This window comes from Phaethon aethereus (assembly GCF_964289735.1).
Source record: "Phaethon aethereus genome assembly, chromosome: 1".
In the NCBI taxonomy this organism is placed as follows: Eukaryota; Metazoa; Chordata; class Aves; order Phaethontiformes; family Phaethontidae; genus Phaethon; species Phaethon aethereus.
In genome coordinates, this window is record NC_138575.1 from 135,398,748 (window position 1) to 135,423,287 (window position 24,540).

Below are 24,540 nucleotides of genomic sequence, written 5' to 3' on the forward strand. Positions count from 1 at the left end.
GAATTTTTTTCTTAATAGGAATAAAAGCTAATTTTGAAGTGTTGCTATTTCCTGAAAAAAGGGAAATCCAAAATTTGGCACAATGTAGTCTTTACTCTTATTAAATTCCCAACAATAACAATTACAACTTCATTAAAATAAGAAGTGCGACATTAATTGCCTTAGGACTAGACATATTTGAGAAGGTGCATTTCATATCATTCATATACAATAGAACTAATTTTGAAGCAAACCCATCCATTTGTCTTTAACTCAGCTACTGTCAATGAGTTGTCTCTTTAAATCTACAGCAACACATAGCCAGCTTAGAAATCAAGCATACCATTGCTTCTGCCAGCAAATATATGGAATTACTAAAAACACACAGAATTTAACCCATAATGGGAAAAAACAAAAGTTATTTGAATACCTTGTTTGTCATCTTGCTTTCCATCTTGTAACAGGGCAGAGTTATCAGGTACCTCTTCAGCTGATGTCTTCTTAAAGAAAGAAGATTTATTTATTACACTGATTGGTATAGCTCACACCTTTCCACACTCAAATATTTAAGAATACAGATCAAGACAAATAAAGGTGGTATTCTCTCTTGCACCACGATTTGCTTTGTCAGACAAAGAAGCATACAGGACCTACAGAGAGACAATATAACTCCGCTTTTCAAGGTACAGCCGTTCCACACCTGAAATTAGAGAAGCACTTCAATGATGAATCACAAGGAGCTAAGAACTATATCCAAGGAGAGACTTCTACAATAGAGCAATCCCATTCTGTGTTTTCTCTTCTCTATGGGTGTTACACCTGTATTAGGGTTAAGGCAACCTTCTCCAACCCCTTCACAAGGATCAGCCTCCATCAGACCAGTCTCTCTAGCCAAAGCTCCAGCCGTATTGCAGAACCCAGTAGTTCTGCATTTGAAGTCTTCTGTCTGAGGTGGCTGATCCTTGAACTACTCTTTTCTCTCAACGTTCAGTCATCGAGATGGGAAAAACAAATTTCATTAGCCTGTCTGTTGGAGGCCTATTCAGGCCTCTGATGGGAAAACAGTGAACTTCTCCCCAGTCTTATTCCTTAACTTTCCTTTATTTCAGTAGCGACTTATAGGCATTTGTTGTTCTTGTAACTTCTGCTGCATAGCTCACAAGAAGGAACCAGGAACAAATTCTGCCTCCATTATCTCTAAGAACAAGGATACACTCTGCAAACAAAACAACAATAAAGCTAATGTTAGAAACCCCAAGCTTCTCTAAATATTAAGTGACGCTGGTTCTTGCTCAGGGAGCATGGAAGAGGTTGGAGCTAAAAATGGCCTGAAATCCACTGGGCCTAAAAAAATTAATTCAGAAACATAGATTTTGTAGACATTTAAAACAAAAAAAACACCACCAACAAAAATCTGAAGTCAGTAATTCAAGAAGGACAAGTCCAGAACAAAGGCCTACGAGATCAGTTTTATGAAATTGCACATGGGATTCCCTAATGCTTCTGAGGAAGCAACACAGCAAAAAAATGGCTTGAGGACTCTGAAAATGTATGAACAAACATTTCACATCCATAGCTAGCCCTGACACTCTAAAGTAAAGGGTGTCAGACTAAAGACCTAATTCAGTGCATGCTTGAAATGATGGAATGACTCTCACAAATTTCAATGAACTGTGAGCATGACATTTCTGAGGGAGTTTAGAGCAACTCCAACCAGTCATTTTATGCACACAGTGTGAAATCTTGTGTTTTATCTTTAAGCTTTTGGCAGCGAGAAAGCTTGTAAAAAAAAGCCAAAGGAATGGATCAAAAACAAAACAAAACAAAAAGACCAGAACCAGAGTGGGAGACAAAAACTTGAGAAAAAACAAATGGGAAGACAAAACCTCCTTGGTTAACAAAAAGCAGTCACCCTTGTCATTCTCAAGCATAACATTAGCAGTCTGTGTGTTTTGTAAGTTTAACAAAGCCTAGCATTCAGGTGACCTGTCTCCTGCCATTATTTTCTTTATGGATGCATTCAAGAACTGTTTCCATTGTATTGCAGTACTGTAGTTCAGCAGTCACAGTAAAAATGGTCTTCTGAAATTAAACTAAATAGCCTGAATAGATGACAGGTGGAAAGAGACAAAGACATGGAGATAATGCATAATTGATTGCATCGATAATATAAAATTTTTAATGTAGTGATCAAGTATCTGAACTATATTTCCTCAAGTAGCCAAGCTACAAATTAAATTGCAACAGTGAATTACTGGACTTCCCACAGAGGGAGATGAATGGGAGATGAATTACTGACCTTCCAAATGATATTCATTCAGTGTATTGATTCTGAATGTAAAATCATCACTTGAACACACGCAAAAAAAAAACACTACCAAAAATTTCAAGTCAAAATCATTCTCAAATCAGTTTTGAGAAGAGATTTTATAGTCCATTAATCTTGGATAACAAAGGACCAAAATAACAAGGCCCTGAAACAAACTAATTGAGAGCTTTGCCCTGCATGTCTAGGACTCAGGCAGTGAAGAAATGGAGCAAAACCAGTCAAAAAATTGTGAAATAGTCAGGAAACACTATCTGTGCTTAGCCACCAGGCAATCATGCTACAGATTCTTCTTCATTTTCAACCTAGCCATAAAAAAACTCTGATTTTGCTGAACATCCAGCCACCTTGCAGAACCCAGGAACGGAGTAGAAGATCCAGCTGTTCCCCCAAGAACATTATCTGACTACAAAGGCAGCACAATAATCTGCAAGTTATTGGCAGTTATGGTGGTCTCAGGAGGAAAGCGCAGAGATAAGGCAGAGGAGGTCTGAAAGCTTAACTGCTGAAAATCAAATTAAAAATGAAACATAAAATGGGGGATTTGTTGCTTGCTGGGGTTTTTTACATTTTACGGTATATACCTTCTACAGCTATAATTATTTCTATAATATTCCTACTATTATCTCTACTGCAGCAGAAAAATCTAAAAAGCAAAAGAACATACAATTTAATTGCTTAGGAAATCATCTCCTTCTAGATTTATCCTTACTCTGCACACACAATCAAGGACCCCAAACCAGAAGGGCCTGAAAACCACAAATTTAATAAGATTATAAAACTGTATTGGTTAGGTTACTGAAATGACATTTTATTTTTAAAAAACACAAGATGATTCTGATAGCAAGATTTCTGAGCTTTCTGAAATATATACCAGAACATTCTAATCTCACAGTCCCAAAGGCTGCGCTACTAAAGTGCAAACTTCCTCACAGCTCTGGAACACCCAAAGACCACTTTGCATATCTGGGTAATCACTTGTGAAGCCAGTATCCTAACAAAAACAAGGGCTCCCTAGACCACAGAGATACTGAAGTAGATCCTGAAGTCAAGAAGTTACATAAACTGAAGATTTTTAATTACATCTATAAAAGATACATAATTATACATTTATTTATATTTTAATATAATTTTATATTATCCCTCTATCTTTTTTTATATATGCATGTGTATTTGTATATGCACATGAAAACACAAGTGAAAAAGAGAAGCTGACAATCAGTGGTCTTGCCTACCGACAAAAAATCTTCTAAGAGATATGTGACAGCTTTTAAGCAGAAGACAAGTAATTCTCTCTAAAAGAGAGTATCTTAAGCTGATGTAGTGAGTTAACCGAAATACTCAGTTGAGTCTTACTGCAGTCTGGAAATGGAGTTATGTATATATGTACGTACACATGCTGACATCAGCGAATGAGTTTTCAATGCAAATCGCCTTGAATTTTTGGTTTAAATTGCAAATCAATATGCATATATGGTAATGAGGAACACTCCCATGGGATTGTTGAGCTTTGCCACACAACCACACAATGAAGAAGTGCTAGTGCAGTGTGGCCTGTGACGCAATCTCGCAGCCCACTGCGAGCCACCCTCCCAAAATAAGGTCATATGCAAGGGACAAAGCCATTCTGCTATGGTAAAGGTCCTGCCTACACTGCCAACGTACCAGCAGCCCGCACTACCAGCACAGTAGTGCTGCTTTCAAAATCCAGGACGACTGCTGTACTTCGGCGAAGCTGCTGTACAAAGAGCAATGCCACCCAGGGAGACCACAAATATTTTGAGAGCTCTGGAAGACAAACGGGATGGTCAAAGCGTTGGCTGCAGCATTGCCCAAAGTGAACACTGCACTCTATAGCAGCTTAGGAGAGTCTGGTGGTACCAGTACCGAGCTGAATGCGATGGGGAGAACAGCTGGGTTCTGACCCAGTACAAGGCATAGGGAGGAAATAACTGGAGAACAGACATGCTGAGCTGCCGTGACATACCATTACTTGTTAACCTGGAAGCAGCATCAGAAAGGCCCATTCTTACAGTCAGTCAGAATCTGCCATTTTATTTACTACCTTAAATACTAAACCCTGAAATCCCACAGTGTAGGAGCACAAGTCTTATGAGGAGCGGCTGAGGGAACTGGGGTTGTTTAGTCTGGAGAAGAGGAGGCTGAGGTGAGACCTTATCGCTCTTTACAACTACCTGAAAGGGGGTTGTGGTGACATGGGTGTTGGTCTCTTCTCCCAAGTAACTAGTGATAGGACGAGAGGAAATGGCCTCAAGTTGTGCCAGGGGAGGTTTAGATTGGCTGTTAGGAAAAACTTCTTCGCCGAGAGGGTGGTCAAGCATTGGAACAGGCTACCCAGGGAGGTGGTGGAGTCACCATCACTGGAAGTGTTCAAAAAACATGTGGATGTGATGCTTCAGGACATGGTTTAGGGGACATGGTGGCGCTGGATTAATGGTTGGACTTGATGATCTTGAAGGTCCTTTCCAACCTTAGTGATTCTGTGATTCTGTATATATTCAGAGCTGCAATATTCAGGCACAACTCAGTGGCCATGGTAAGCTCAGCTTTACAGGATCTTTAAAGTTTCGGTTTTTAACTTCAGTGATAAACTCTTCTCCTTAATTTAGTTTTGCTTGCAACAGTCTTCCATTACAAGGCTGGTAGCTGTTGCGATAATGCTACAATGCATCTCCAGTCTTCCCTCAAAACACTCTTCACAGCTCCTTACAATTACTACCTAGACCATTTGATGGTAGTTCCTTAGACTATGAAAAGGCTGGATATTAAAAGGGAGACCAAATCACTTAGAACTATGCATGTCCCTACTATACAGAATCTGAGATAGTTTCAGCCTCCAAAGAAGCAAAGTACAAGGAATCAGCACAAGCCATTTTTCCTCTCATCATCAAAACTGGGGGAGTGAGTGTGGAAATGGAGCACTGTAAATGGAAGCAACCCTCAAGAGCTACACAGTCAGGACAAGGTCTGCACCTGAACATTTTCAACCAATTCAGATTCAGGACATATTTCACCTGAGCACTGTCCTTGTGCCACACTGCTCCTCCTGCAGCATGGGCTCTGCCCCTCATCGCTGGCTCCCAACGCCAGAGGGCCAAACGCAGTCCTGCGGGACACGAACAGGTAAGGTGTATTTCTCTGCAGACTTAAAGATCGCACAAGGCTGGAGTCCCTCGATGACTACTGTGAACTCTGTTATGTGGGAATATCTTTTGAAAAGCCTGTCAGCCCTTCCCACACACTGAAGAAACTGCTGAGAGGGGTTTGAGATTGCTTAATGGGAAGCTTAGGGACTCCTGAAGTCCTCTCAAAGACTCACAGCTCTGTTGCCATGCATACCACAGTCATTGTGAAGCTGGCCTATTCCTCTGCACCCTGCAAGGTAACTACCCTGCTTAAACCTTCTCACCTCCGTCCGACTGAAGTCCCGAGTCTGCTGACCGCCTGGCAAGGACTCAGAATAAGAGTCAAATAGTGCACAGTCACGCATGGGCTTCAAAGAAGCTGCAGGGGAAAGAAAAAACAAAAAGATATGCCAAGTCTTTGGTTAATACACCCTTCTTAAAAACCTGTTCCAGCATCATTTTGCCCTTCATTTCTATGTATCAGAACTGATCTATAAGCCACGGATGACAAACACCATGAAGAAAATCTTTCTATCTTTTATTTTGAGTAAGTCAATGTCATGAAAGGGATAGCACGTATAATTTATGTTGTAGAAATAATTGTGAAATTTGGGAGAAGTGATTCTCAGTAAACATTAACTGTCAAATAACAACCAAATAAACAGTAAGCATATGAGGCACTTGCTTACTTATAGAATCATAGAATCTTTGGGTTGAAAGGGTCCTTCATTTCAGCAATGGATAAAACCAGGGGTCTATGCTTTCTTGTGATTCACGGTGTGACAGTGTGTTGAGATGTTCTGCTTTTTATTAACGCAAGTCTTTCAAAAGACAGATTTCTGAATCCTGACTAGGTAGCAGAACGAGTGTGAGACATTTTCAGACCCTCAAGCTAACCACAATTAGCATATCATGTGAGGTATTTAGAGTGTCTATAGTAAACAATTAGTCCTTTCACCTCTTGGTTGCATGCAACACCATGAAACAATAATCACCTAAGAAAATGGTAAAGACCCCAGTGCTGAAAGGGAAAAATTAGGAAAAAAGAGGACTCCCAAGGAACAACCACAGCTTACCATGCTCTTCCTCCCACTGACATAATGAGTCCCTACTCTTAAAGATAGTTATTTCCATTGCAGTTTTACCCAAAAAGGCTTAATGTGAATATACATCCACAAAAACCTGCACTGTGCATGGAGGAGCTTACAAGCTAATTTATCATGAGAAGAGGTGTGAGAGTGATGAACAAAGTGGTGGTCCTGGAGGGAAAAGGGTAGTTGTAATTATGACAAGGGAATGTAATTAGAGAGACTAAAAGTGGTGAAGACTTGGGAGTGAAGGTTTTACAGGAGCTTCTCCCTTTGGATATGAAGATAGTGGATTATAATAAACATGACTCCACCAGAAAATACTTCACAAATCTGATACAAGGTGAACATTTAATTTTCCTAACTGCAGCTTGATTTGCTCTTTTTCTGTCTTTTAATATATTCAGTGTCATCAAATTTAATGGAGATTTTATTAGGTCTTAAATATTATCCCTTAGCACTGTAATTATCATCTGTGATTAATCCTCCTTGCCCTAGAAAGTCATGCACATTTTTTAGCTGGAACAGTATGTATTTCAATGTTCATTCATAATTAAAAGAGACATAACTGAAGAGAACAAATGAAAGGGCAGGTCTCTCACTGCACATTGTTACTGAGGTATGTTATATTTTGGATTAATTCATCCTTGTGCTACACAAACAGTTGTAATCCTCCTGTCATTACTGCAAATTACTTACAGAAGAGTCTGTGGATTACATAAAATGAATTACAAAAAAATTCAACCTTTGATACAACCGGTAACTGCATCTAACAAAATGTGTTAGTATAGTAAGTTCTAAAGCAGTCCAGTATCATTTTCAACACATCTTCAAGAAACAGATGCTTGAGGGAAAAAACATCAAAAGAGTTAAAAATTGTATAAATCTTGTTGGATTATCTTTGCTACAGGTAATCACCTGCCACTTTAGCTATAATGACACCTGAAGCACATGGAAGCAAAGAGGCAGACATTAAGAGGCAGGTAACTGCTACACTTTGCATTGCTATTTTGTGCTTTTATACATTCCTCCTCCAGCAATCGCCTCGTAAGCACAATTAAAACCGTGTATGTTAAAAAGCAACTGGAGATCCGTTACGCAGTGTAGAACCCTGTCCCACCTTAAGGATGGAAAATGAAAGCTGTCTTACATGCACGTTGGGTTCCTGAGGCAGCTACAGGAACATGACCTGCCGCAGGGACATTACCTGCTTGAAGGTACTCGGGCAGCAGCGTCTCCGGCAGTGTCTCCGGCAGCTGGTAACCATTCTTCCTCGCAACCACGAGGTGGAAAGCAGCACAAAACTCTGGGAGCGTCAGCGCCCCGTCGCAATCCACGTCACTCAGCTCCCTGTGGATACAACAGGCACACGTTTTCCAAGCCGTTACCTCAGGGAAACATACGTGTGCATGGGTGAGACAGAAATGCAACTCTTGAGAAGGGATATTTTAACACCAGACAAGCATCTCTGTCATTTGCACTTGATCCTAACTTGTGCATTTGTCTTGGGGAAGACAAAGCAAGTTAATTTTCGAATACTGAATTGTCCCTTTTTTCTTTTTTAATAAAGTACTTTTTTTGTTATACATCATACCATACAATATGATGGTATGTCTATATTATAAAATACATATCCTGTACTTCCAAGGGTAAAATTAACTTTCCAATGGTTGGAAGCACTTTTGGCCAATCCATGCAGAATCTTAAAACAGTTCAAGCAGAAAAAGTTAAAAATGGACTTCAGCAATGGTTACATAGCACCATTGCCTAGCTTCAAGAAAAGAGCTAAATTAATGCTCTTGACAAGTTTAAATGTTATTGTTAACTTCTCACTAAAGCAGTTCTCTCTTTAATTCTAGGATGCTTTTCAAACACTAAAACTGGACTTCAGAAATTCAAGAATTCAATTTTATAAATTAACTCCTTGCAAGAATTGAGTAGTATTTCATCATGAGCACATGGACTAAAACAAATAAACATATAACTGCCTACTCTTTGAAAGTAAGGAGCATTTTTCAAGCTGTTGAGGTTATAGTGATAGACAAACATCCCATGTGCTTAACACAGCAACACAACCTGGTAAATCATATCATCACAAAATTATAATTATCTACTAGAAAGGAATACTTTTAAATTCTGCAGAGGACAACTTCTGTCAGCAATAGAAATAAAATGTGTTTTGTTAACATATTTCCATTCTTCTTAAGTAATCTTAGATTTAAATTCCAATATTCACTTCCCCCAACACTATGTTTCTTCAGTTGTTTGTTTTTTTTTTTTTATTTTTCACAACTGACAATCTGCTTTGAAAAGATTCCAGATATATTTGACCCCGACAGATGTTTAGGCTCTTGCAAGCTTTTCTTCTCATGTCTCTTCATAAAAGCATATATAAAAGTAAAACCTCTATCAGCATTTCTGATCAACGTTTAAAACTGTTTGTTCTTCCTATCTGAGATGCAAGGATGAGACTGAATTACAAAGCACCATGCTGTTGATGAAAATGTAATAGAAACCTTGTCAAATTTTATCATGTACAGTTCCATGCACAGTTGTTTCTAAGTAAGCTTATTAAAAGTGAGTGTACCGGTTCATTAGAAAAGCATTGATGAATTATGTAGTTGTACTTCCTAAAAATGAGGCATTAATTAGGCCTCCTCTGACAAAACACAGCCAGAAACATGAAACCAACAACACATCTGAAACATTCCAGAGGTGCTTCTCCTCTGTGTCATTTAATGAAAAATGTCAGTTCGTTGAGCTAATGATGCTGCTTACAATATACTTAAGAACAGCTCTCAGTTATATCACTGTTCAAACCTTCCCAGTCCTGCTGTGTAGGCGAACAACTCTCCAGAAAACAAGCATGTCAGGAAGATCAATGAGCACCCTGCTGCTTGGGCTTGAAAGTGATTCTGGAGATAAAAGCAATAATTGTAAGTGAAGACACTTTTCAAAATTTTACAAGAACTCTTGAATTAAAGCATCTTTTTAAAAAAAACAGGATACACGTCCCCAACACCACACCGTTACAGTACTTACCAGATGTGAGAAAGCTCTGGGATGGGCAGCTTTGATTTTGTGAAGAAATTCTTTGCCACAGAACCTGTTGGGAAACCACGCCTTATCAACCATGGGAAATTAATTCTCCAATTATTTACCTTTGGCCAGGGCTGCTGTGCCAGAAGCAGCTGGTTACTTTGCATACGAGAGGCGCTCAGATTAACTGGATGCTGATATAGCTGTCGGACCATTTGTCTCTTTGTGAATAAGTGACAGAGAAAGCCAGACAGAGCTGTTGACCTCATTTCCCTGTTCCCTCCATATGGGAAAAATAAATAAAAGAAAACATGCTTCAGAACTAGTGATTCTAACCAGTATAATTAGTATGTCACCAATGATGAAATAGCAGTAGTACAGAGCTGTAGCGTCTGCACTGCTGTCCCAAGATGCCGCTTCAACCATGACTGTTCGCTGCAGTGGCTCAAATGTTACGAAAAAAAAAGAAAAAACCCAGGAGATTCAGATAGCACACAGCTACTGGCCTGCTGCAGGCATCCTCACTCCCCCTGCCACAGCAGCCCTTCTCACTCTTCTCCTAGCTAGTAAATCCATTATTTCACCATCCCATACACACAGACTACAGAGGCAGCACAAGATCCCTGTACTCTGGAAGCCCCTCCTGCGTAAAAATGTAAAGCATCATAATGCAGAGACTTCTAATGTCTATACCCTTGTGCATTCAAGTCAGATCACCCACTGCAGGGCATAAGAATAGCTGTAACTGGGGCAGGTCCAAGAGTCACCTAGCGCAGCATGTCCTCTCCAACCCTGGATGCCGAGAGGACTATGTGACCATGACAAAGCTATGTGACAGTAATGTACCTCCAAAATAACCCCCAACCTCTGACTACCTATGATTCAGGAACCTTCTCAACCAGGGGTACCACTTAAAGATTCAATAACTTCTGACAGATTTTTCAATCACAGATTTCTCAAAAACCTTCTTAAACCTGGACAAACCTCTAGCATCTGTATCACTCTGCAGCAAGGATTTCTACAGCTTAATTTTCTTAGGATGTTGTGGAAGTTCAAATTTATCATTTATAAACTTTAAAAATTCATAAATAAATTTATAATGTATAAAATTTATAAATTTTGGATGTGCAAGGACTGCCCAAGAATCTTGCTCAACATAAAGGAAAATGCACAGCTACCTGAAAGGCTGTATATGCATACATACACACGTACACAGTTACAGACATATAAAGGTCTGCAAGGAAATACAACGTTGTTGAAGAACCATTTTCTCTTTCAAGCAAATTATATGAAGGAGACTTAACTGAGGCAAAGAACTGCTGAAGCACTAACTTCTGTCAGCAGCAGGTAATTTATTTAAACTTTTGGCTGGGTCCAAGCCTCCTGAACCCCACTACTACAGCAGAGCTCAGTAAAAACACCTCAGTTTAAAACCTGTGACGTTTTCCTTGCCAGACCAACCTCTCACAAGCAGTCTGATTGTCCTATTCAGAAAGGAAATGCAATTTCAACACGCTGTTAGCAACACTTTTACCATGTGTGTGCTCTCCAGTATTTGCTTTTAATCACCTAAAGGTCAAAATCTCAGCCGCTCAGAGCCATAAACACTCAGGCTTGACCACACAGGACAGTTAACTGTATGCTTCACTTTCATTACATGGACGCTGCCACATTTCTGCTGGGAAAGCAAGCACAAGCCTGAAGCATTTTTCAGCTGAATATACACTGCAGGTGTGAACCACAAATACAGTCACTCAGAGTGAGAGCTCATTTTCATTTTTACTGAATGGCAACACCTCTCTTTCAGATGTAATTATTTTCCTAAAATCGGGATATTTAGGAAAAAACATAATACCCACAATACTGGTTTGCTCTTTGAGTTGTCTGCCTTTAAAAAGAAGACGTGATCAACCCTTTCTCATCCACTCACTCCATAGAGGAAAAATAATTAATTTATCTACTTTAGACTTCTCAGCCAGGCCCCTCTACTCAACATGCACATTGCTGGGTAAAACCCACCTGAAATAAAGGAGTTCAGGTCGGGCTGCAGGGACCTGAACTGGTTGATGTAGTAGTCTCGCTGCTCCTCCGTTATCCTCCAAGGGTCATCCGAGTAGTGAGTGCTGCTGTCCTGCTGCTCCCGCTCCACTGAAAAAGACTGAAGGGAGGGACATTGGCATCGGCCACAGGCGGGGGCCAGAAGGACCAAGTGGGGCCCTGGCAACCTCAAGAAACCAGATTCGCTCTCTTCTATTAGCAGACAAGTACTTTAAAAAGGCAAGAAGCAGAAATGGCCACATTGATTACCATCCCACTACTTCTCTGTTAAAGCTGAAGCTAATATTAGGTATCTTTACCCAGGCAATTAAAGGAAGTTTTACATGACCGAAGCTGAAAGAATACTGCTGGCCGCAAAAAGGAAAGCCCAAGACATACTTTAGTACCTCTGGATCCGTTTTGGCTGTTCATTTTGGCTGCCATTGCATTACAAGCCTGAACTGCACACTGTACACCTGAAACGGATGGAACCAGTAAAGGACCTAAAGCTGTATTTATACAGCATACTGCATGAAAAGTTTAGCTCTGCTAAGAAACTATTTGTTTAGTCTAGGAGTGTTGCTGTAACTACGAGCTATACTGCTTCTGGACCCTCAGCTCACGCAAGTAACTCGGCACACATTACGCCGAGCCAGGGAGACATGCAAAGCCCTAGAGACCTCCTTGACCTTCTGTCACTTCTCATGATTTAGGTAAAAATTCTCCTGCACAAAAAAAATATTCTGGAGGAAAAGGACATTTTATCCATTTATATCTTTGCTTTCTGATTGACTTGTTTAAGGAAGGTCTGTATGTTTGGTAGGTTGCGTTGGTGGTGCCTAGAAAAGGGCTGTTGGTACAATTATTGTCTCTGTTAAACTGGAACAACTTAGTATTTAAGATGCTTTAGGCCTGGATGACAACACTCTTAAAGAGGGAGGGCAAGACTGAACAATAACCAGGCTCCAACCAGCTCCACAAACCTTTCTCTGACATACCTGTCCATTTCCTAGAGAACCAAACACAACACACTGATTCTGAAATACATCAAAAATCCCTGAAACAGGCAACATCATAAAGCTGTAAATTAATTTTCATTTCAAAGTGCTGAACAAATGTACCCAATTTCCTTTCAAGTTAACATAAATTATGTGACACTACCTGTAGATCTTTTCCTGAGGCTCAGGTGACATTCTGTTATGGGTGTGGGGTGCTAAGCATCAGGGAAAAGGTACAGAGTCTCTGGGACTTACTTACTTAGGTAAAGTTCCCCTTTTTGAGAGCTTTGTCCTTCCTTAGGGCAAACTACCTGTTTTCATAATAAGTGCACAGCAGCCACACTGGAACATCAGAAAGATCTGCTTTTGCAACCAGCAGGAAAACACAGGACCCATCTCATAAAAGCAAACAAATGCCCAGAAATTTATTTATTCTGTTTGACATGTGATTTAACCAACTGGGGTGAAAAAAAAGAATATGCAGAATATTAGGCCATAAACTCTGTGCATGTGTTAAAGATGGCATTCTGAATCAAGCAGAAATCTCTCTGAAACCTTATATACTTTAAATGAAAATGTTTTACTTTTGCTAAGATAGCCTCAATTTTTTTTTTTTTTTTTTTTCACTGAAGATTCTCAGTCTAATTTTCCTACCTATACTATTTGGTCTTTCTCATTCTACTCAGCTTCAGCAATTTAATTAATTGGATTATTTATTTTCATTTCTCCTTCCCATCAGCTGTTTTTTTCTTTTTTATGTACTAAAAAAGCATGCTTCAGCCTTTAGTTTAAAAACCACCATGAAGAACACTTTTTACTTTTAAAGCGAGAATTCTTCTGCCTTTTTTTTTTAATTCTCTATTGTTTTATTAGTAGTACTACTAAAGAAAAACATGCAATCAATTACCCGATTAAGAGTTGAACAGGCGAGTGCAGGTTTGACTCCATAATTCCCTGATGATGGTCCATCTTGCTGTTGAGTAGTGTGTCTCGCTTCATAAGGAGCTACAGACATTTAAAGTAAAGTGTATAAATGAAAGGATAATAAAAAATATTCTACTAGGCTAAAGGAAATCATTAAATACCACAAGGTCAAGAATCAAGCTTGTGAACCTACTATCACAGTATCAAAGTCCACTTTGTCAAGCACCAATCAAGTGAACCTAGTATCATAGTAGCAAAGCCCATTTTGTCTTCTGCAACAAAATTCCAGCCACGTACTTGTCTTTCACATTACATCATTCTTCTTCAGACATTACTGATAGAAACTGTCAGTTATATGTTACTAGATAACAAAAATCATTGTTCATCATGTTGAGATATATATTTATATAGCCTGTTTACATATTTATAGAATTTATGTACTTATAGCTATATATAGTAAAAGAATGCATTACAAGTAAGAAGAAATAATTCAACTGAGCTGCAAAAAAAATGCTTTGACAATGATATCAAACAATAAATCACTAATTTTCCATATACTCTTCTTCCCCTTCCCTAATCTCTGTTGAAAAATCAAAATGCATAACTCACTGCTTCACATTATTTGTTGTAAAGTTAGTAAAGAAAAGTAATAATTACTACTTCTTTTGCAAAAATAAGTCACTTACATTCCACTGCAGCAAATATAGTAAGCAGTGACATAACAGCACGTTTAAGAACAATGTTTTAAAAATAGGTCAAGTATGCAAACACAAAGGCAACTCACTTGCAAATCCTTCCAGAACTGAGAACTGCTGCTGCCAGCCTTTTTAAAATGTAACACTACAAATACAGTCTGCATTAGATATACAGAACTTAAAAGACTCTTGATGAAAAGTAAGACCAAGAAATCTTAAAACTTTTGAATTCAGGAAGACCTTAAAAATTATACTCCTAACCCCCTTCCTTTCCTAAGTACTCTTATCCTGCATTGGTATCTATTTTTATTCCTGTACAAGTAACTTCTAATTTCAGAAAAAAAGAAAAAAAAAACCCACAGGAAGGAAGTTGGGAAATACACAGAAGCCCTTGGAGAGAAGACTTAAGCACAAGGCCACTCTGAAACTGTTTGCTAGCAAGAAAAACTTCCAAAACTATCAAGGAGAAATGAGTATATGGCTGCCCTTGACAACACACTGTCCAGTCTCAGGGTCAGACGTGCAGTACAGAAGAGCCCACCCAGCTCAGTGCCGGGGCGCTAGCCCCTCCTGCGCCTACACTAGCGCAGCAGCCTTCAGACCTACCCTTTCGAGTGCTCTTCAGAAAACTGGAAGGTTCCTTATCTTAAAGGCTGGGAAGAACCAGGAGGTCACCTAGTTTGGCACTTGGTACAGCACCGGGCCATAAAATGTTACCTGCTTACTGCCACTGAGAACACACTTGGCTGAGGTACCCCCAGTGGGATTAAAATAGGAGAGATTCCCTTTCTGGAAAACAGAAGAAATTCCCTTTTTGGAAAAAGAAACATAGTCTTCCTCACCTTTAGGATTTTATCACCTTGAAAATTCAAGCAGTTGAATAATTAATTGTAGAACACATTGACAGCTGGATTGGACACTGCTGCCTCTACTCACCTTGCACAGCCACTCACTCCATGAGAAATTTCACTGGCTATGACTGCAACCAAATTCAGAGGGGAAAAAAGAACACTCAGAATACCCCCCCAAAGCACTGACAGATCTGGGACAGAGTCCCAGAAAACAGCAGAGCACACGACAGGTAACAGTCAGCTGCTCCCAACAGCCACCTCCTGCCCAGCTCTTCAGGGTGTGGGCTGTTGGCCACATCTTCCTCTCTGGAGTAGAACATAAGTCATACCAGAAGACAACCTCGCTAATGTTGCTTATTTCAGAAGTCAACCATCACTGTTTTGATCAGTTATGTCAAGGGTAGGGTGGGTAAAAATCCCATCTCTGAACAAACAGCAGTTTACCTAAGTGGCAAATGAATGCCCGTGACTCAGTACGGGTATGATTTTCACATGAAGGCCACCTGATAGTGTTAAACACATTCTTATCACAGCTGTAGTGAGTTTCAAAATGTTGTAATAGCTCTGTTTTTTCACTCATTTGTAAATGACGACAACAGCTAAAGGACTAGCATGCGCCACTCCTCACTGTAAACACGCTGAGAGCAGGAGGGATGACAGAGGGATGGTATACACCAGTGCCTACCACTGCCATCATCTTGGTCACCAGATGTTGCAATTAGGAGAGCACAGGCAACTTACTATTAACAAGAGCTTGTAAAGCCTTAGTAAAACTGGCTTCTGCCCCACTATGCTCTTACTAAAATCAGAATGTTTTGCTACCCACTCTAACGGCAGTGAGATTAAGGACAGAACGTCTATGTAGTGCCTTATTTTTGTCTGTTTTGCATAAATTACATTGTGGGACTGTTTTTATATTCATGTCCTATTGTTATTTCCATTACGAAACCAGAGATGATATTATCCTTTCCTGCAAAGGAAGGTTCACTGCCAATCTTAAAACTAATATAGCAACTACTGAAATCAAGAGTAGGCTTTTTTTCCTCTCTAACGAAACTGAAAGCATCATGTACTCTGAGAATACTCACAAACACTGTCACATACTGCACATAGTCTTGTCAGAGATTAGGTATCAGCATCCACCTGTCAGAGGTAACACATAAATCTAACTAATTTACCAGAAAGCGAACAGGATTTAACAATCCAAATAAAATTAGATGATTGAATCATTTTCCAAAATACAGGTCTAAATAAATACGAAAATCATTAGGCTGATTGTCAGCTGCATTTGAAATTCGGATGCTTCTGAGAAGGAAAAAAAAATAATTGACTACAATGTGCACATCCCAATTTTTATCCTACCTCCATGCTGCTTCTCCAGCCCACTTCTTGATTTACCATATCCATAACTTAAGGGTATTCTCTGGTAAGTAGATGGAGAAGCAGGAGGTGAGCAGATTGGAGACATCGATGGAGACTTGGGTTCCTATTTCAAAAACACACCAACACAAAATAGAACCCTGAGATGACAGCAAAACAATGAAGTAATCCTGCATGGTAATCTGAGCACATACAGCATGATGGCCCAAGAAAAGGCAAACGCTGTAGTGCCCCAAGGCCATTGATTTCCAAGAAAAGGCTCCTTAAAAAACAAGAGGTGGTAAAGACAGAATTTGGTATTGAGCCTTCTAGGGGTAAAGCATGGCAATGCCATAGCAAAGTTTGACAATGAACAGCCTAAGGTATTTACTTCCAAAATATGCCTGAAGAAGTGTATATAGAATGCTTAATGTGAGTGGGTATCTTTGAATTTACATAACACATTTAGTTAGGGTGAGTGCATTCTTTGTGGGAGACCATTTTTCACATAAAACACTTACAAAAAATTAAAATGAATCTCCAAATTGCTATTTTAAGCACTCAATTGGATTTGTAGGTGTTACTGGGTACCTACCCTATAGCACTCTCTTCACCTTGACTTACAGATTGTTTAAGAAGAGGATGTGATCCTGAAACAGTTTATTGCATAAAAAGAAAAATACCACAGATGATAACCTAGATGGAGCCAGGGGTTTGAGGTCAGCATTCTACTTCAGTGTCAGTACACACAGGCAGACAGGAATACATGCTCTTCTTCCTCATCCTGTTATTCCACTCGTGTACCTTGTCATCAGCTCATTTCTGCTGGTTGACCTCAAGCTGGGAACGCCATTACTCGTGCCAACACACTGTGTGATAAATGTGCGCACACGATATGGGAAGATAAAGCACCTGCCATCAGGCATTTACAACGTGACCTGATATGGTACCAGAAGAGAAGGTGTCAGGCCTGGGGAAGATTATGAAAATCAAGGTTGTGCTGTGAAGCCACTTGTATCTGAGTAAGCGCTCTCAACTCTCCTAACCACAGTTAATACAAATCTCCCTTAGACAGCTTTATTAAATTGGCAACTCGGAACAGGAGGCACTGGGATGATGTTTCACTGAGGACAAAAGAAAAGCAGATTTTTTCTGGACTACTCCTGGGGGTGGGGTAAGAATGGAAGAAAAACTGGTGGCCTCATCCCACCCAGAAATAGTGGCTCATGATTCAACACATCCTCTCCAACTGAATATTCCTGTAGTGACTAAGGATCGTACTGGCCATGGGAAATCGATCGCTTTCCTGTTCTGTTTCACAGACAGATTTCTATTTGCTGCTCCTCCCCTAGTCCTCTCCAAGAAACAGCACTGGACTAAGGAGGAGGACAACACTGAAAGAACTTATACAGAATATTATAGGGCTGGCAGCTTTATACAAGCTCATACAAAGAAATTCCCTTCAGGGATGCAACTGGGATGCATCAAAATCAGAGTACAGGCCCGTTGGGGATTATTTGCACACCAGGAGTTCATTCCCTGTCTAGCACTGCAAAACTGAGTAAACCCACATGAGCGTAATCATTTATGGGACTGAACCCAAAAAAGAGGATGCATAACAAAATACTGGCCTGAAGGACAGGGGCCTGTTACCTGTTTGTCCCCTTCATCTGTTCTTTTGTAGGAGTTTTTTTCCAAAGTTGCATGTGGAACCTGAAGTTTAACTCCATGGAGTTCTGCTGGAGTCCCATAACGTACTTCACTGTCATTTTTCAGCGCCATAAATCGTGGCAGAGGTAATTCTTTATTAAAAAAGAGAAAAATTCAATTGAAACTACCGACCATTAAAAGTACTTTAAGCAGTATCATCTTGTAAAACCAATGAAAAGTTTATCTATAAAAGAGTACTATTTATATTTTGTGACATTTATAAGTGTGGAACTTGTGATTATTTCATGTCTTAATAAAAATGTGAATGTTACACATTCACTAACTTAATATATAATCTCTCCATGCAAATAAAAAGAAATAAGCCTTGTGCATGTTATTAAAGCAAGTGGCAAACTCGTTTCCTGCCTTCAAAACGTTGTCTGTCATGAAAAGAATGGTTTCACACAGAAACTGTGGGACTGATGAATTAATCAGCCAGGATCACAGTATTCTCAATGCTGCCATCATAAAAGGAACAAATTAAAAATGCTACAGTTCAGAGATCATGCCAAGGCCTGGTGAGACGACCGTGTCAAAAGGTCCCATGACATGTCTGCTCTGCAGAGCAGAAGAGTGACATTTCGTCACTCTCTAAGACGGTTCACAATTATTTTGAAGACATTTATTTTTGTGCACAGTCACCCTGAAAGATCAATACAACTAAAATTAGCAGAATGCTCAAAACTGAGGAAAGCCATATATCACCTCTGTAATCATTTACACCTACAGCTACTACCAGGAAGAAAAAGAAATCAATTGGGGTTTGGTGCCTGTTACTCACCCAAATCTAAAGGCACTCATACATTTCAAGAGAAAATGCAATTAACACTGGAAGCATTTCAGTAACAGTAAGTAAGTAGGATATCAATACAAGGACTGCAAGTGCCCTTTTTCACTCAAATTTGTGGATTATTTGCAGATGCTGGACTTCTAGAACACACACACAGTAAATCTCAGTTCAGGTTTCTAATTTAATTTGTTGGGTTTTGGTGGGTTTTTTTCAAATTAACATCCTTAAAAAGGTCCGCAATGCAAGACAGAGTGCACAAGCTGTCAATAAGGACAACTGCCGGACAAAGCCAGTCTGCCCCGCTTCACCCCCGGTTTAAACTCCCCGGCCAGCAAGGCACCAAACCCAACCACACCACCTGCATCCATTCCCCTCCACTTGGTTGGGAGCTCTGCACCACAGGAGCTTGGCTCACACAGGTCTGCGCATGCTTGCCAGCCCAACTTGCCCCTCAGGACAGGGTAGACCTTGGAACCCCTTCCCTGTCCCTTGTAACGTGGGTTAATTTTACATTTCATAGAATCGTAAAACAATTTGGGTTGGAAGGGACCTTTAAAGGTCATCTAGTCCAACCCCCTGCAATGAGCAGGGACATCAGAAATATTGTGGTCAGCAGGACTAGGGAAGTGATCATGCCCCTGTACTCGGCACTGGTGAGGCCACACCTTGAATACTGTGTTCAGTTTTGGGCCCCTCACCACAAGAAGGACATTGAGTTGCTAGAGCGTATCCAGAGAAGGGCAACGAAGCTGGTGAGGGGTCTGAAGCACAAGTCTTATGAGGAGCAGCTGAGGGAACTGGGGTTGTTCAGTCTGGAGAAGAGGAGGCTGAGGGGAGACCTTATCGCTCTCTACAACTACCTTGAAAGGAGGTTGTGGCGACAAGGGTGTTGGTCTCTTCTCCCAGGTAACTAGTGATAGGACGAGACGAAATGGCCTCAAGTTGTGCCAGGGGAGGTTTAGATTGGCTATTAGGAAAAATTTCTTTACTGAGAGAGTGGTCAAACATTGGAACAGGCTGTCCAGGGAGGTGGTGGAGTCACCATCACTGGAAGTGTTCAGAAAACGTGTAGACATGGCACTTCAGGACATGGTTTAGTGGACAGGGTAGTGTTGGGTTGATGGTTGGACTTGATGATCTTAAAGGTCTTTCCAACCTTAATGAATCTGTGATCTTCAACTAGATCAGGTTGCTCAGAGCCCTGTCCAACCTGACCTTGAATGTTTGCAGCAATGGGACATCTACAGCCTCTCTGGGCAACCTGTGCCAGTGTTTTAACCACCCTCATTGTCAAAAATTTCTTCCTTTTATCTAGTCTGAATCTACCCTCTTCTAGTTTAAAACCATTACCACTTGTCCTGTTGCAACAGGCCCTCATAAAAGGTCTGTAGCCATCTTAGAAGCCCCCTTTAAGGACTGGAAGGCTGCAACAAGGTCTCCCCAGAGACTTCTCTTCTCCAGGAAGAAAACCCCAACTCTCTCAGCCTGCCCTCATAGGAGAGCTGCTCCATCCCTCTGATCATTTTTGTGGCCCTTCTCTGGACCATCTCCAACATGTCCGTGTCTTTCACATGCTGAGGGCTCCAGAGCTGGACGCAGGACTCCCACTGGCGTCTCACCAGAGCGGAGTAGAGGGGCAGAATGACCTCCCTCAACCAGCTGGCCATGCTTCTTTGGATGAAGCCCAGGATACGGTTCGCCTTCTGGACTACAAGTGCACATTGCCGGCTCCTGTCCAGCTTTTCATCCACCATCCATCCATCGTTGCCCTCAGCAGGTACAGCAGAGCAGGAACTGCGCTGGGAGCAGTGACCCGATACAAGACTATGGGTAGGTCCTTGCCTTTCCTATGTGCTCTCTCATCTTGTGGCCAGTGGCACCGCTGCTTTCAGCGGGATGGTGGCAAGCACTCTTGCCCAGAGCACAGCCTCACGGCACGGTTCAAACACCCACCTGGGATATGGGAGCTAAGGGTTCAAAGCTGTTCAAGCTCAAGCCCAAGTGAAAAGCCACGTGTTTTGAAGCCTGAGCCCTGCTTTGGCAAAGCATACATCACCAAGGCAAGAACATCGAGTTCCTTACATTTAGTCGCTTATCAAGGTTTTGCAGCTAAAAGGGACCTGCTTTCTCTCTTCACCACTTGAGTTTGATAAGCCTCTTTTAAGAAGCATTTTTCTCCATCAAAAATTGCACATTTAATATTACTGTCAATTCACTAGGAAGAAAAAAGTTCTTTTATATTACATCTAATACACGTTCTCATACCTACTGATGGGAAGTATTATGATTTTGTCACCATTACCCATTTATTTCAGCAGGATTATTTGCTAAAACAGATGAGTGTTGCAAGTTGCCCTGCACAGGGGGGACCCCTGACCTGCCCACGCCCCCCACAACATGCCTCCACCCAAAGCTGCTATCAGCTCCCACTCTGGATAGCTGTCAAGATCAGAGGCTGAAGGTGAGAAAGAAATGCATTCCCAGCACTGATCAGCTGTCATTCCCGCCATTCCTTTGGTCATGCCTTTTCCAGAGGGGGATGTCATCTCAGCTTTGCCATACACGCAATTCACTGCAGTTTTCTACCAGTCGCTTAGAGAATGCAACGTTACCTTCTACTCTTTCTCTGCTCCTTCAAATACCATTGTTTCATAGACAGGTTAGAAGAAAAAGTTTACCACCACAGAGAGCTGACAAGCATTAAAGAAAGTGAAAAACAAGTGCACAGTGCTGCAAGCAAAATTTGCTACTTACCATTCTTAATGCTCTCAATTCGTACTGGGAACCCTGACTGTGCTGCTGCAATTAACTTCAAAGCAATATAAAATTGAGCAGGACCAAAATAACCCACGCGCTTGGCTCCACAAACTTCTGTAATCTAAGAGAGAAGAGACAAGTTGTTGGTTAAATGCATTTCACTCTTCCAGGGAATGAAAATACCTCTACATAAACAAAGAAGAAAATTCTTTAAAAACGCAAAACACTTGTTGTATTTAAAGTTTTCCATTAAGCATATTTGTTTCAACTCAGGACATTGCTGTCTGATCACATTCCCCTTAGTGTATCAGAGACAGGTATTTTCAGAAGCATTGCTGGGTAACACTGCTATCCTAAAACAGTTCGTGGGTTTTCATACTACGTAGGATTTTAAGAGCAGGTGGAATGATAACTTCGTAAGTACACTGTCCAGTAAAACATTTCTATCGCAGAAGCTATGGTATTCACAGAAAATTTTACTTTAGTATTAGCCCTGACAACAACAGTTCAGACAACTACTGTAACTGGAACATAAACGCAACGCCAAGAAATACCCCATTGCACCGCTTGAGCGGACACTTTTCTTTGTGAAAAATTAACACAGTCTCAGCAGCGAAGCTTAATTTTTGTACATACTTCCCTGTTTGCTTTGCTCAGCCACCTCTATGAAGTGAGCAGCTCCACGTTCACACGCTCAGACAACAGCTAAACAAACAACAGCTACCAGCAGGTTTTAAGCACAGGCACCAATTCTCCCATGCCTGGAGCTCCCAGATGTTCCTAAACAAACCTCATCCGGGGCCTTGAGGTTACAATGAAAGCCCATCCACACAGATGTAATGGCAAGCCCCGAATAATTTTCCTGAAAATACATCTAGATTAGCAATGTCTCCTGGCTGGCGAGGGGCGTCGCCTGCATGCAGGACGACAGTAGAGCTGTGCCGGTTCTTCATGGCAAGTGCTGCTCCCCAGAAAACACCGTCTGGGGATCGCTCCCAAGCTACAACAGCAGGACAGAAACTATTCCCATGTCACCTGTATAAACAAATAGCACAAACAAGTAGTGTCTTTCTTCTCATTTATGTTTATATGTGTATATATACACATACATACACACAGTGGCAAAATGTCAGCTGAAACAATTACTGAAAAAAACATGTTTTGGAATGGTAATTCTTACTAATCAAAGAAAATGATCTTCAATTGAACTCTGTCTTCTCTGGATGTAGCTTCTGCTTTGACTGAATGAGCTCTGGCTTCCTTCTCTTCCTGTGAATTTTGGAGATGCATGGCTTAGTTCCTTGATCACAAGATGTATCGAGCAGCTTTCTTTTCTTGCTGCTTGATGAAAGGGGAGATTGATTCTCTGTATGAGGACCAGTGGCATTTGCCATTCCCTTTCTTTTAACAAACATTTTTTCTCAAGGCACTCTGGCCTTTTTTTATATTTTGCCTGCTTACCCCGCCTCTGCTGCTGGCCTTACTTCTCTTATTTTCTGGTGGGAACCCAGGGCATGTGGCACATGCCCGAGATGGATGGTGCTGCAGCATGATTAAAAATGGCAGTGGGCCGGGGAGAGAGGAACAGCTGGAACGCAACTCCTCGGAGGAGAGCTGCGCCCCGTCCGGTGGATGGCACTATGCAGACCCCACAGGGCGCAACACCAGCCACCGTGGGGTCCCGCTGCACCAGTGGGTGCCCCGACGGCCGCCTGCCGGGGTCCCGTGGCAGAGGCCGCCACCACAGGCGGATGCCCGCTGTGCTGCGGGAGCAGCGCCCAGCGGCCTGCCCGCAGCCGCAGAGCGCGGCCCATCGCGTTTGACCCAGGAGGTGGAGCACGCACGGCCCAGGCAGGCCAGACCCCCGCGGCTCTAGGGACACAACCCTGCCGTGGCAGCTGCGCGGGCAGCCAGCGGCAAGGGGCACGCCGCACCTCCCAGGGGCACAAATTCAACAACCTGGGGGCAGGGGGGGCGGGAGGGGAAGGAGAGAGAGAAGGGGCACAACCAAGCTGAAATTCAGTCTGGGTTACACAGCCCTGGTCTGCTGTAGCAAAGGTTTGCGAAACAATGGCCAGGGCTGAATAAGGCGCTTTGCAAAAGCTGGGCGGCTGCCCGCACCCAGGCCCTCCACGGCGGGGTGCGGGCGCTCACCTCCTGTGTGACCCACGGAGGGCGCCCGGGACAGCAGCTGCTGTGGCGCAGAAATGGCACGCAGAATCCCTGGGCATACCCGAGAGGGGCTCTTCCCTCGGGCGCTTCCCTGCCACGGCACCCTACGCTCGCTGGCAGGGAGCGACAGCGTCACCCTGGCCTGCGTCTCCTCCCGCCGGCTGCCGGCAAGGGGAAACGCGGAGCAACTGGGACTGTCACACAGGGATTTGTGAAAGGAGCATCTTCCTGAAAAGATACGGAGAGTTCGTTTTCCATATCTTTTTCTGTACTTGGAAATATTGCGGTCGCCGAATGCCGTAAATGCTCTGCTTGCTCCTGATATGGAAACGTGAACATTTTATTCTGATGAAGCAGACTAAAAATTTTCATCGGGGTACACCATCTTTGAAAAATACGGTGGTGTTTCTCAAGCTCACTGACAGCCAACCTACCTGAAACTGCTTCTCTGTAACTTTGTTCTTTGGTGGTAATAAGAGAAACATATTTTGTAGGCACAAGCTCCTCAGTGTTATTTGTGCAACTAATTCCTAATCTCTTTGCTAATGGCCCAGAGCAAAAGATGCAAGCTGACAGAGTAGCCAAATTTATTACACAATTAATTGTAGGTATTCATATAGATTAATCGCAGGTACAGCCATTTTACTCTTACCAGGTTCAGTTAAAGGA

General features: G+C 41.7%; 1 protein-coding gene across 1 annotated transcript in view; it reads right to left on the reverse strand.

Annotated features, from left to right (window-relative positions):
- The window catches only part of REPS2 (RALBP1 associated Eps domain containing 2), a gene marked incomplete at its 3' end in the record, with an annotated part of 99,286 nt that overhangs the window by 40,870 nt on the left and 33,876 nt on the right, over positions 1 to 24,540 (reverse strand). Inside the window, exons 2-10 of the mRNA XM_082010876.1 lie at positions 21,697 to 21,820; positions 18,096 to 18,244; positions 16,446 to 16,569; positions 13,521 to 13,618; positions 11,598 to 11,736; positions 9,582 to 9,645; positions 7,747 to 7,889; positions 5,736 to 5,830; positions 410 to 479 (exon numbers count right to left, since the gene is read on the reverse strand). Of these exons, the coding sequence (XP_081867002.1) occupies positions 410 to 479; positions 5,736 to 5,830; positions 7,747 to 7,889; positions 9,582 to 9,645; positions 11,598 to 11,736; positions 13,521 to 13,618; positions 16,446 to 16,569; positions 18,096 to 18,244; positions 21,697 to 21,820 (1,006 nt within the window). The remainder of the gene's footprint in view (positions 1 to 409; positions 480 to 5,735; positions 5,831 to 7,746; positions 7,890 to 9,581; positions 9,646 to 11,597; positions 11,737 to 13,520; positions 13,619 to 16,445; positions 16,570 to 18,095; positions 18,245 to 21,696; positions 21,821 to 24,540) is intronic.